The sequence below is a fragment of the Anabrus simplex genome, chromosome 11 (assembly GCF_040414725.1).
Source record: "Anabrus simplex isolate iqAnaSimp1 chromosome 11, ASM4041472v1, whole genome shotgun sequence".
NCBI classification, from domain to species: domain Eukaryota; kingdom Metazoa; phylum Arthropoda; class Insecta; order Orthoptera; family Tettigoniidae; genus Anabrus; species Anabrus simplex.
The window spans coordinates 79,871,091-79,884,731 of record NC_090275.1 but is presented as its reverse complement, the minus strand read 5'-3'; the positions used below and the strand labels follow the sequence as shown (position 1 = coordinate 79,884,731).

Sequence of the window (13,641 nt, the reverse complement as noted above, 5' to 3'; positions counted from 1 at the left end):
ACCTTTTGATTAGTTAGTTCAGTATTTCTGGCTCCACCCTGACAACACTGGCCATCATGCTACCTAGATACTGGAATCAGTTCATTACTTCAACCTGTCTGTCATGCAGTTGTAGGTTGCACTCAGAATTCTCCCTGATAATTTTCATTGCAACAGTTTTTGTTTCATTCACTTTCATTCCATACTCTTCAAATTTAATTTTCCACAAATTAAGTTTGCTTTGCACTCCCTTCTCCATGTTATCCCATACTGCTACATCATCCGCAAACACCAAAACCTGTAATTCTCCATTTCCTACTCCCTATGCTATGAATGGAGGAGGAGTTTAGCACGCTACATTGCTTATGTGAACATGTATCAAGGGGAGGGATTTCTTTGTTTTGACTCATTATATTATTTTCAACTTGGTACTTTTAAATTACGTTTGGTGCTCTCGTCTTGCAAGTAGGAAAGTGTTTGCCAGCATGAGCACTCTTGAGGTTCGTTTTCAATTCAAACTTTGTTGTATGAACTGGAATAACAGCGTTGCAATCCATCTATTAGAATATTTTAGCATTTAATGACTTTAAAGTTTCTTGCTTATGGAATACCTCATGAACAAACCACAATGATGATTAATTCATATGAACAGAACTGTTTCCTTGATGCTACAAGCAACTTCTCCCTGGACTTGCCCGAACATCTGAGTAGCATTCAAAGTTCAAGGACCCCATCAACCTGGTCAGAGTTTTAATAATTTATTTATTACAGCTATTTGTTTTCATCGGGCTTGCATGCTTAGTATTTATTACATGCAAGTGGTGCTCACAATTTTAAAAAATTACAAGTGGCTTTACGTCGCACTCACACAGATAGGTCTTATGGCGACAAAGGCATAGGAAAGGGCTAGGAGTGGGAAGGAAGTGGCCGTGGCCTTAAGTACAGCCCCAGCATTTGTCTGTTGTGAAAATGGGAAACCACAGAAAACCATCTTAAGGGCTGCCAACAGTGGGATTTGAGCCCACTATTTCCCAAATGCAACCTCACAGCTGCGTATCCCTAACCGCACGACCAACTCGCTCGGTTACTCACAATCTTAAAAGGGTCGAGAATCCCTGCATTAGACTATTCAGTGTTACATAAGAAACCCTATATATTCAGTCCACAAAAAGCTTAAAATTCTCTACTCACCGACCAGACTTGACGGCAAGGTTGATGGCACGGTCTGCCTGACTGAAGCCTTCTGCTGAACCAATAGCAATACTAGCCAATGGTTTACCCAACTCGGCAGCCAGATCGTCCACACGGCCAGATGCATCAAAACCTGGTACAGAGCACAGTAGAGCAGGGACATTGGCCCGCAACTCCTTATCTACATTGGCAGCAAGGTCCAATTCCTTCTCAGCAGCAGGCATGAAGTCTTCTCCCAAAACAGCAGACACTACACAGTGCCCTGCAGCAATCACACGATCTGGACGGAATGCCTAAAATAAAGCAATACATTTATAAACATATTCAATTTCATGATTTTTGAGTTTATGCCAAGTACCTACAATGAGGCAAACAGTTACATTAAGTCCCCTGTGAGCTGGGAAATGACACCCTTGTAAGGTGCTTCAATTTGTGCTGAATAAATATTATTAGGATAAGCAAAATCTTAATTATTACTAGAATACCATGTTCTCTACTTCAGCAGAGGAGTGTCAGCTGTTTACTTTTCCAAAGAGCTTGAGTAGTTGCATTACTATAGAGGAGAATGAAGCCACGATTGCATATATATGTATTACAGTGAAGGAAACAAAAACGTAGTAGTGATCAGATTGCAGAAACTATTGAGCTGAAGAAGATACATTGAAAATGAAAGAGGACAAGAATAGCCTTGTTTGCTCTAGCATTTTGAGTGTGGTCAACCTACAACTTCTTGAGCCTATGTTACTTGTGTAAAATGTCTTTTCACTATACATAAAATTCAAGGTCTGGGAAGCCTAATGAAAATAAATGTCGCAACACTGACACAGTGAGAGATTTAGTCCAAAGGAACTCATAAATGAGGTTTTTCTATCACACATGAACTAACCTGAATGACCAGCAGCTGATACATAGCTGTTCCAACAGCACTCAGTGGCTTCTCCTCTTGCCACAACTGGGGTACACACTGCTCAGGAGTACTCTGTTGGAGCCAAGCAGAAAACTCTGGGAGCTCTTGGATCTTCTCGGCCAAATTCTTGAACGCCGGTAATCTGAAACATGCAAACTTTGATAACCACTGGAAATATAATACACGAGATGCAAGATACGACAGTTTAAAGCCTGCATAGCAAGTACCTTAAAATTCTTAACCCATTTATGGCCAATCCCAAAATTGTTCAGCAGAACCTTCCTGTTTTATGCTTTTCAGGAGACCAGTAAAAATGTAAGGTAAGAGGTATGAAAGAAATAAAATAAAGAAATGATAAAACTCTGCAGTGAAATGTAACAACATAACAATCAGTTCAAAACTGAAGATGCTATATAAGGGTTAGGTTAGGAGTAAGAGTGCAAGTACAGTATGTGAGCATTATTCCTTGTGATGATGGTCAAGGTCTAGATGGAATATTGGTTAAAGATGTCCATGCAATATATAGGATGGTCCCTCTGTGGATCAGTGGTAGAGTGGTGCCTCTGAATCATAAGATCATGGGTTCAAACCAAGCAGAGGTAGTCAGATTTTTGAAAGGTGACAGAAAAAAAATCCATTCAGCACTTCATGTCATACGATGTGGGCATGTAAAAGATCTCTGGCGACACATATGAGTTCACCTGACAAAAGCAGTTAAAAATCAGCCGTAGAGTGCCCAACAGAATAATAATGGTTCTCTGCCATCTGGTAGAGTGAAACAGAATATCAAAACTGGCATGCAGTCAGTCTAAATGATGTCTAAGCAAACTCTCCACAATACGATTACCGAGGCGTTGTTATTTAGCAACTGATAGCCTACAGTATCGTGCAAATTAATCAGAACAAGGCATTTTTTCGTAATTTTTCCAATGGTTAGCAACAGTGTGCTATTACATTGCTTATTCTTGATGACTGTTGTTTAAAGGGGCTAACATCGAGGTCATCGGCCCCTAATGGTACGAAATGAGACGAAATGAAGTGACAACTTAAAAGTCCAAAATCCTGCACTGACCAGAATTCAAAGCGTGAGGACGAAGAATGAAGGGATGGACGGGTACGAATTTAAAACGATCAGTGGATCCGACCCACAGTGCCTCACATGCATAGAAGCTGGCACGAAACAATAGTATTACTGACCCAAGGGACTGCTTCTATAGCATGATGCTGAATCAACTATGCTTAGACGAATCGGGTCCAAAATTCAGGTCATCGGCCCCTCATAATGGTATTTATCGCTAGGAAAGTAGAACCATGCTATGTGTAATGTTTTGGTACTCAAAAGTAGTGGAGACTCGCGGTATTCCACACATTATGGTACTATTCACAGGTAGTGTAATACCACATGTAACACAGACCTAAGGTGTTTCACACACTGCGGCACTATTTACAAGCAACACAAACCTATAAAGGCAACGCAAACCTAAGGCGTTCCTCACGTAAGTGGACTAACTACAGGGATTCACACTATCACATGGAATTCCTCACATAGTGGGAACTGAGCATAGGTAAGGGAGAACCATGGTGTCGCTCATATATGGTACCACTGATCTCTATACATGGATGGCTGGTAGCTTGAGTAGCAGTAAGCCGAATAGAAGATGTCTGGTGTAGTAAGATGGCAGCGAGCGCACGGTGCAGTAGACCACGAGGAGCGCGCTTACTTTGTTTATGCTTAGTTCAGTGACGCCAGGTCTCCTGATTGTAGTTCCACGGGTGTTCTGTGCTGTGTTATTGCAATACCCCACACATTTACAAAGGAATTAAGATGAAATACATCAATGAAAAATCACTAGTTTAGATATTTCACTCGCTGAATTGAAACCACATATTAATAATAATAATAATGTTATTTGCTTTACGTCCCACTAACTACTCTTTAAGGTCTTCGGAGACGCCGAGGTGCCGGAATTTAGTCCCACAGGAGTTCTTTTACGTGCTAGTAAATCTACCGACACGGGGCTGTCGTATTTGAGCACCTTCAAATACCACCGGACTGAGCCAGGATCGAACCTGCCAAGTTGGGGTTAGAAGGCCAGCACCTTAACCGTCTGAGCCACTCAGCCCGGCGAAACCACATTACTTCTGCATGTTAGTAAAATATGCCGGCCCCGTGGTGTAGGGGTAGCGTGCCTGCCTCTTACCCGGAGGCCCCGTGTTCGATTCCCGGCCAGGTCAGGGATTTTTACCTGGACCTGAGGGCTGGTTCGAGGTCCACTCAGCCTAAGTGATTAGAATTGAGGAGCTATCTGACGGTGAGATAGCGGCCCCGGTCTCGAAAGCCAAGAATAACGGCCGAGAGGATTCGTCATGCTGACCACACAACACCTCGTAATCTGCAGGCCTTCGGGCTGAGCAGCGGTCGCTTGGTAGGCCAAGGCCCTTCAAGGGCTGTAGTGCCAAGGGGTTTGGTTTGGTTAGTAAAATATAAACAAACAAGGGAGCCATGCTTGTACTACTACGATTAACACAAATATGAATTCTAAATGTAAATAATACAAATACATAATATATTTAAACTATCAAAGTATACTATGTGTGGCAGATATAAATTGAGGACTATTTGGAAGAGGTACAACATTCTCTCCATCAGTTCAAATTACAATATTTCCTAACATAACGTAACTGTATTGATTACGTAGTAAACAAGTGACTGCCAGCACGCCGAAGTGCACTTCTACGGCAAATACGCCGCGAAATACTTGAATATCCAACGAAAAACACACAGTAAACTATCATTATGCCGTTACAGGAGAAGTGGGTATGGTTCTGGCCTTTAAATGTTCTGTGGGCTCATATTAAATGGCTTGTACAAGCTTTAAACAAGCCGGAATTACTAAAATAAACACATTTTCTGAAGGAGGAAGAATAGGTCTATTTTTGTACGAATAAAAAAAAAAACCTGAGTTTTTGGCTCAAAATAGGAAAAAAAAATCAGTCGTGGCATACATGTATAAAATTCACAGCAATGTTTCCAGAAACTGTTTTTCATTCGTGTTGTATTACCGATCGCTAATTGCATGTATTCAGCACGTAAGTTAATATTTGTCGGCCGTTATTATACACTCATTTTTATTGCTATCCTGGAGATTTTCTGACCTTGGAATGACGTGTCGGTGTTCCCAATGTCCTTATGCTTTGAGTGAACATCTCCCTATATTTTTAATTATTCCAATGCGCCATTAATTGCGATTTAAAATGGATCATATTATCATTGCTTCCCCATAAGGAGAGCTCTAGGATGAGTACACCAACATGGTGGACCGCGCGCTCAACTTGGCGTACTTTCTCCTGCAGCGGAGAGATGCCATCAGCGATCCATGTATAGAGATCAGTGAGGGGTACGAATCACAGGTACTGTAGGACCCACCTCCTGATTCACACCCTGTTGCTACTAATCACAAACCTATTGCGTACCTAACATAGTGGTACTACGCGCAAGTAAATGCGACCCATGATGTTCCCTGCATGATGGTACTAATTACAAGTAGTCTCATGGTTCTAATGGGATCACCCCTTGGTCGCCTCTTACGACAGGCAGGGGAGTCCGTGGGTGAATTCTTCGTTTGCATGCCCCACCCACAGCAGGGCTGTGTTTAGTCCGCGAGAGGTATTTTATCTCCTTAAGTCCGCCGGCAAGCCGGTTAGGAACCCCCTATCCGCCACCTGGGATGCGCCAGGTGGGAGTATCACCTTTCCCCTGCTGCGCCAGCGTGGTAGCTTATTCTTAGATCCTGCGCTCTCTACCCGTTCTTTGCACTGTTATTCATTGATAATTAAACTATGTGACTATTGTTTTAGCTTAAAAGTGTATTTATTTTGACGAGTTTCTCTTTCGAGGAATTTTGAGGTTTCCCTTGTGCGATTAGTAATACCTATGACTTCAATGGATACAGCTCCCAGAAGTGTAGTGCGACTAGCACAATCTCAGAATATATCCACGACACAAAGAGAGTTACATGTTATAATTCTCATGTTAGGTCTGTATTGAAATGTACGTAAATACAAAGTATGTTACAAGTGTTTAGGTGGATATATAAATAAACACTTGTAACATACTTTGTATTTACAAAGAGAGTTAGCGACTAAATTTGGTGTCTGTATACATTATAAACAGAATTATTTCGCAGCACAAACAGATCGACTCCATGTCACTGGAGGAGAAGGAAAACTGTGGTAGGAAAAAGAAATGATTAACATTTTATCCTCAGAAAAAGCAAATCAAACCCCAGGCTCACTGTTGTGGATTTGGCTCGGGAATTGGGCGAAAATGGAATGAATCTGCACATTTCTAGTATTCCTCCTAAACTTCTGGCAGCTAGAAGGAAAGCCTGCAAACCTGTGAAGGAATACCTTCTAAAAGGAGAAATGTACAGGAAAAGTCTCTTGTGGGCACGCAATTATCAGGACTGGACAATAGAACAGTGGAAGAAAGTTCTTTTCTCTGATGAATATGTCTTTCAAGTGTAGGGGCAGAAGCCTCAATATATGCACAGAGCAATGAATGAACCAACAACTTAACAGACCGTAAAACACCTTACGAAAAATATGTTTTGGGAGTGTTTCACACATGAAGGACTGGGACACTTAACGGGATGATGACATTCGAGCAGTTTATCCAAATACTGGAAAGGGGAGTTTTTGAACTGCAGAAGAAGTTTCCAGACAGTGCCGTGGTTTCTTGATGGTGAACTTATTTGCTCAAAGCTTGTGCAATCTATGCCAAATCAAATAAAGCAACTTTTTATTTACTAAAACTTCCCTCAGCTGAAGATTCTCACAATGAACAAAACATAATGAGCTAATGAAATTTTGTAACTTCTGTTTAAAATGGTAATTTTGTTGATTACATTATTCTGAAGAATAATTATGCTGACTGCCAGTACTGAAAATAATCTAAATAGTAAGAACATAACTTCTTCAGAGTTACAAATTCTGATAAAACACCACATAATAAAAAAAAAAGAACAAGAAAAACCAACATCGTACAGCCTTGATGGGCCTTGGCCTGCCAAGTGACTGCTGTTCAGCCTAAAAGCCTGCAGATTATGAGGTGATATGTGGTCAACAAGATAAATCCTCTCAGCTGTTATTCTTGGCTTGCTAGATCAAGGCTCAGATGGTTCCTCAATTGTTCTAACATAGGCTGAGTAGACCTCGAACCAACACTCAGATTCATGTAAAAATCCCCCACTTGGCTGGGAATCAAATCCAAGACCTCAAGGTAAGAGGAAGGTTTGCTATCCTTAGACTGCAGAGCCAGCAGACACATTATAATGGTTGGAAAAATGGGAGGTCCAAAGAATGAAGATGTAACTCCTGGAAAAGAAAACTAGGAGAGATATAAAAAGCAGATTCCACTGTTACAGCAGAATGCGAAATCTGATTCTACCACCAACAATAATAATATACAAGCTCAGGCTCTAGTGGTTGGCATCATGATGAATAAACACTGCAGAAGAAAATTTCTGGGCTTAAAGGCCATGGTTCAATTGGGTTCCTAGTTCCCAATGTTTCAGGAAGGAACTCCACCCGGCATTTTAAACGTCCACTCAATTGGATCATAGCCTACAAGCTGGAAAATTTATTCTATCATAATAATAATAATAATAATAATAATAATAATAATAATAATAATAATAATAATAATAATAATACCACCAATTTCAACATTCCAATTTGCTGCCATCAAGCAGCGAAAGAGGAACTAAGCTGAACGATTCCTAAGACCCAGTTAAATATTTCAGGTGTACGTAGTATGCACGAATAGAAAATATTTAACATGCTGACAATTAACAGTAAGATATAAGGTGCTAAGAATTACACTCATTCTTAAAAAAATCAGTTACGAAACCCAGAGTTGAATTTGTGAACTCTGAATCATGAGGTGGAAATAACATCTCAGATATATCAAGATTTTGCGACTAGGTTTCACAGCTTATTCACTCACCGGGTAGACAATCTGTACATAGCTTCCAGCTGCTCAGTGTTCAATCCTTCCAAAGTAGGTGCTTTTGAGGCCAGCACTCCTTCTTTGCCTCGCAGGAAGAAATTGAACTCTGCGTCCAGATTAGGCTCACTGGGCACACCCTTCAGGTGGATGCGACAGAGTAGAAGAGAAAATGTCAGACGATCAGTGTGTAGCATTCCTCGGGCTACCCGCTCGTAGCACACCTGAAAAGGAGATGGCAGACCTGGATTAGAAAAGGCTAATCATAATGACACTGAAGACATCTGAAATGATGATTACCTCATACAGAAATTAAAAGAGTAGACGAGTAGTTTCAAAGTTATGCCCATCGCAGAAAACTTAGCTGAGAACAGGTTAAGGTGGTATGGCCTTGTGGCATGTCGTCAAAAAGTGCCTCTATTGCCACAAATAAAGGACACCATGGAAATCTCTCACTATCTGGATGATTACTGAGGAACATGCAAGAATCTTGGACTTAAGGAAGAAATGGCAATGAAAAGACATAAATGGCACCTCCTGATTAGGGAGATGAATTCGTTTAACAGGGAAGAAGAAGAAGAAGAAGAAGAAGAAGAAGAAGAAGAAGAAGAAGAAGAAGAAGTAAAAGCAGAAGAATAAAGAAAGAAAAACATTCACTTTGAGGGAAGGGCAGTACAGAAATGCTTCTGAAAGAAAAGTTTGTGTTATTTTCTAGGGGTTTAACACTGCAGGATAGATTTTCAGCAGTGATGGGATAGGAAAGGGGTAAGGCAGGGAAGGATCAGCTATGGCCTGAATTCAGGTCCAAACCCAGCATTCATTTGGGATGAAAATGGGAAACTACAGGGAACTATCTTCAGGACTGCCGATCGGGGGGCTCAAACACACCATTTTCCCAATGCAAGATTACAGCTAAGCAACTTATACCACACAGCCAATTTGTTTAGTAATAGTAGAATAAAACTGAAGGCAAACATTCTACAGTATGATGTCACAAAAATAAAACAATGGCACCTGCAGTTTTTGCTTTATTGGTAACTCACCAATCTTCAGGCTAGTTTTAAACAATACTTACAAAATCACCGAGTTATGGCTAGTCGAGCTGTATTGAATCCATAATGAGGAATAAACAACATCTATATTAAGAAAAGTTCATAGGGAAAGAAAACCATCCCAAATGTTCAAAGGAAGTCCCCCTCACAGAAAAATGATTGAAAATCTGCAAATGGGAGAGTATTTGGAAGTTCAAGCAGCAAGCTAGACAAACCCATTTTCACTTAAATTTTCACTTGTAAATTGATTTATCACCTATGCATCCTCAGAAACAGACTACTTACAAAACAGAAGACCCATTTAAAGTGGCCACAATAAGGCTTCTAATCTCACTGTTGGTCACTGCACCATGTGAAGAAAACAAGCAAAAATAGGTTGTAATGAAAAGGTTTGACAGGTTTCTTCAGGAAGAGCCAAGAAAAGGGAATCAGTTCACGAAATGAAAGTTAACGGTACAAGGCACTCCCAGGATATGAAATGAACTCGACTGAAATTAAACAGTACAATATAATTTTTAAAGTATCATTACCAATGATTACGAGTACGAAGTATAACAACAGATGAAACAAGATCCTGACAATTCTCCATAACAGCAGAACTTAACAGACAATGTTTACATTCTTAACAAAATTACATACATATCACCATATTTACTCATATAATCTCCCTGACCCCCCATATGAAAACAAAATCTGGGGAGGAAGGAAGTCAATATTCTTTCTTTGTTATCTTGATTAAGATGTTTTCTGCCTTTTGAAGTTTGTTTTACTGGAATGTTTGGCAGAAAGGCAGAATCTACTATTTAAAAGGCCAATCATCATTTATGTATGGAATTTTCCACGCAAGACAAATGTGAACTGTAAGGCAATCGCACTACTGAGAGGTCGAGATGCTAGGGAATTATATTATATTGTACTGTGTAATTTCAGCCATGTTTGTGTTTATTTTGTATCCTGGAAGTACCTCGTACCATAATCTTTCATCAAGACACTTCTCTACTTCAATTTTAACAAAATTCTCTGCACAAAACTGCTGTAATTGTTGTTATTACTGTCAGCACACGCACAAGTACCGCTTTATACCAATAGACAATGTATAGTTTAAATTAACTTTAACAGAATTTGCTGAAAATAACCAACTGAGAGAGCAACTCAAAGTTTTCTGTAACATCATTTCATATAAGTTACTGGTGAACGCAAGAACATTTGCAGTGCACCATGAGAACTATATTTTATCATCATCATTTTACAGTTCCAGTTTCCCGGGTACTGCTGGCAAGCCTATTCCATTCTGTCTTGTTGAGATACGTTCTGCTGTTAATGACGTCCTCCTGTGTCATTCCCTGATCTGCAATGTCCATCGTTACAATGTCCATCCAGTGGGTTCTTGGTCTTCCCACCATCCGTTTCCCTGCAACATGTCACTCCAAGTTAACATATGCTGTCCTTGTTGGCTCCATCCTCATTACATGCCCAAACCACCTCAGTCTGGACATGTTGATCCGATCTAACAATTATGTAACAATCCCAGTTTCCTCCCTAACCACATCATTCCTCAACTTGTCCAGTTTGGTTTTTTGAATTGTGGACCTAAGGAACTTCATCTTGGATGCCTGCAACCTTGATGAGTCTTTCTTAGTGAGGGTGCAGGTTTCCATACCATAGGTTAAGATCGGTATGAAGTACTGATTGAACATCACCAGCTTTGATTTTGTTGGTACTTTGGGATCCCAGAGGAGTGTTCGTACTTGCTGGTAAAAGTGAGAGCTCTTCTGCACTCAATTTGCTACCTCCTTTGTGGCTAGTGTATCTCGAGATATTAGACTGCCGAGGTATGTAAAGTTTTCCACACTTTCTAATGGATGGCTTCCTAGCATGATGTTCGCTGGTTTCAGGGACAAAAATCCATTCAGTGAGAAGCATACTGACAGAAGTCAGTCAGTATGGCAACATATCAGTATTCATATTTCCTTACAAAGAAATTATTATTATTTTTAATGAAAACTAATTAACTCTTGGATATTTTAGGTTATTTCTGCCATGTTTTTAAATAAATACTTTTGTATGATATCTGTGTTTTATTTTCAGAATTCAAATTTACATTTAAAATTCCCTCTCCATTTCGAAAACAGAAAAAAAGAATAATTATGCGAGTAAATGTGGTATAATTTTTATTTACTACTACCACTACTTGCGTAAACTCGCCTGGCGGTCATGATCGTTAAGACTTCAAGTGTATAAGGCCTGACACTGATTAACTGGTTCGAGTCCTGTTGGTAGAAAGAATTTTCATCAGAATGTTGGCCAGTAGGAGTGCCAAAAGCCTGGGGATGTTCAAACAGACCCCTTGGTGATATTCGACACGAGTAGTCTGTGACCCGGGACCTGGTTTCACCCTCTCCCTTCCTTCTGTCATATATAGGGTCTTTTTTCTTTTTTTTAGCTCGCACTGAGTGCCAGGGGAATATGCATGGATAGCGACAGCGCGGCCGAGTGACACATTTGCTGAGAGATATATTGCTTCACAGCAACAGTTTGGTTTAACATCTCTGGTACTGGCAGTGTGTTCAATGTGTTCACTTTAAAATAGCGTACTTTCTGTAGGAATACAAAAGTTATCGTGCCTTAAACAAGTGATGTATACAGTAGAACAGCGTGTATTCATTGTGTTGTGCCATGCGAAGCAGTCTTCTTATACAAAGTGCTGCTTTTGATTCATTCGCAAATTTCCTGGCATCTTCCCTCCCCATAGGAGTAAAGTATGTAAATGAGTAAAGAGTTCAGCACCACTGGGTCCATTCTTAACAAGAAATCACGCAGGAGACAAACAGTTTTAACAGAGGAAAAGCTTGACGAAATAGGAGCTCTCTTGGAAAGAACTCCAACAAAATCCCTGTCGCGTCTCGCCGTACAAGCTAATGTGTCATTTTCGTCTGCCCATAAAGCAACAAAACTTAAAAGCCAAACCGTACAAACCCACCTCTGCCCAACATTTAAGAGGACCTGACAGTTTTGCTAGGGTTTGGTACTCTCTGGTTGCATCAGTCAATTCACAATGGGTATGTTGACCCAGAACTTTTATTTTATAGTGATAAGGCATTGCTACAGTAGCCTCCGTGGCTCAGACGGAAGCGCGTTGGCCACTCATCGCTGGGTTCAGTGGTTCAAATCCTGGTCACTCCATGTGAGATTTGTGCTGGACAAAGCGGAGGCGGGACAGGTTTTTCTCTGGGTACTCCGGTTTGCCCTGACATCTTTCATTCCAGCAACACTCTTCACTATCATTTCATTTCATCTGTCAGTCATTAAACATTCCCCCAGAGGAGTGCGACAGGCTTCGCCAGCCGGCACAATTCCTAGCCTTGGTGCAAGACGGGGGCTTCGTTCATTCCATCCCTGACCCGGTCATTGACTGGGAAAACAGGTTGTAGGTTTTTATCATTTTCAAGGCATGGCTACGCTTAAGTGGCTATGTAAATAGTAAAAACAATCGTTTCTGGTGTATGCTGCATGCCCGTCCACTTCATGATGTAAAGATAGGAGTTTGGTGCGCAATAAGTGCTCGTAGAATTATAGGGCCTGTATTTTTCTGTGAAACTAAATGCTCATTGATATATAGACCTCATTCTTACACCATTCTTTCAAGATAATGCGACGGAACACACTGCTAATCGGTCTGTGGAGGTAATACGGGAAATTTTTCGAAGTTCGTGTAGTTAATTATCCCACCAGATCTCCTGATTTAAATCCCTGTGATTATTACCTGTGGGGGATGCTGAAGGAAAAAGTGAATGTGAACAATCCTCACACAAGAGAAGAACTACAAGAGAACACTACACAAGTTATTTCGAACATCACAAGGGCTGAGATTCGCTAAGTGTCTGCAAACCTGTTAACGAGGTGTCAGGCGTGTTTGACAGCTGAGGGACAGCATTCTGAACATCAAATGTAGTGGCAGGTAGGTTTTAGACTAATAGTTTCACTAGAAATGGCGTTCTATAAGAGTGAATTGCCACGGTGTAGTGGGGAGGAAAAGTGTGCATTGTACCGGCTAGCGATGGAGTGTCATTGCGCCAGATGTGCCGTGCTCTGAGTGGTGTTGTGGAGCAAGCTAAAAGAAAGACCCTGTATCATGTAATTCATTCGATCTCATTAACTTCTCTGTGACATCAGGAAGGGCATTCCGTCGTTAAGAATCTCTACGAAGATTAATCTTGCTAATACCTGGCTCTGTAGAGCAACATGACGAAGGCTGGGCATATATAAATTATTACTACTCGCATAATTTTTCCACCTATAAGTCTGAGTGGAAATTCCCGTCATTTTCCTGCCGTGATTAAGTTCAGGTTGTCCGGCTCCATGGCTAAATGGTCAGTGTGCTGGCCTTTGGTCACAGGGGTCCCAGGTTCGATTCCCGGCCGGGTCGGGAATTTCAACCAACATTGGTTAATTTCCCTGTTACGGGGGATGGGTGTATGTGTTGAATTCATCATAATTTCATCCTC

General features: G+C 40.8%; 1 protein-coding gene across 2 annotated transcripts in view; it reads right to left on the bottom strand.

Moving 5' to 3' along the window:
• The window catches only part of Dhc64C (dynein heavy chain, cytoplasmic), a 353,617-nt gene that overhangs the window by 30,541 nt on the left and 309,435 nt on the right, over positions 1–13,641 (bottom strand). For both annotated transcript variants that reach the window (XM_067155359.2, XM_067155358.2), the window contains exons 61-63: positions 8,085–8,308; positions 2,057–2,219; positions 1,171–1,463 (exon numbers count right to left, since the gene is read on the bottom strand). In XM_067155359.2, the coding sequence (XP_067011460.2) occupies positions 1,171–1,463; positions 2,057–2,219; positions 8,085–8,308 (680 nt within the window). The remainder of the gene's footprint in view (positions 1–1,170; positions 1,464–2,056; positions 2,220–8,084; positions 8,309–13,641) is intronic.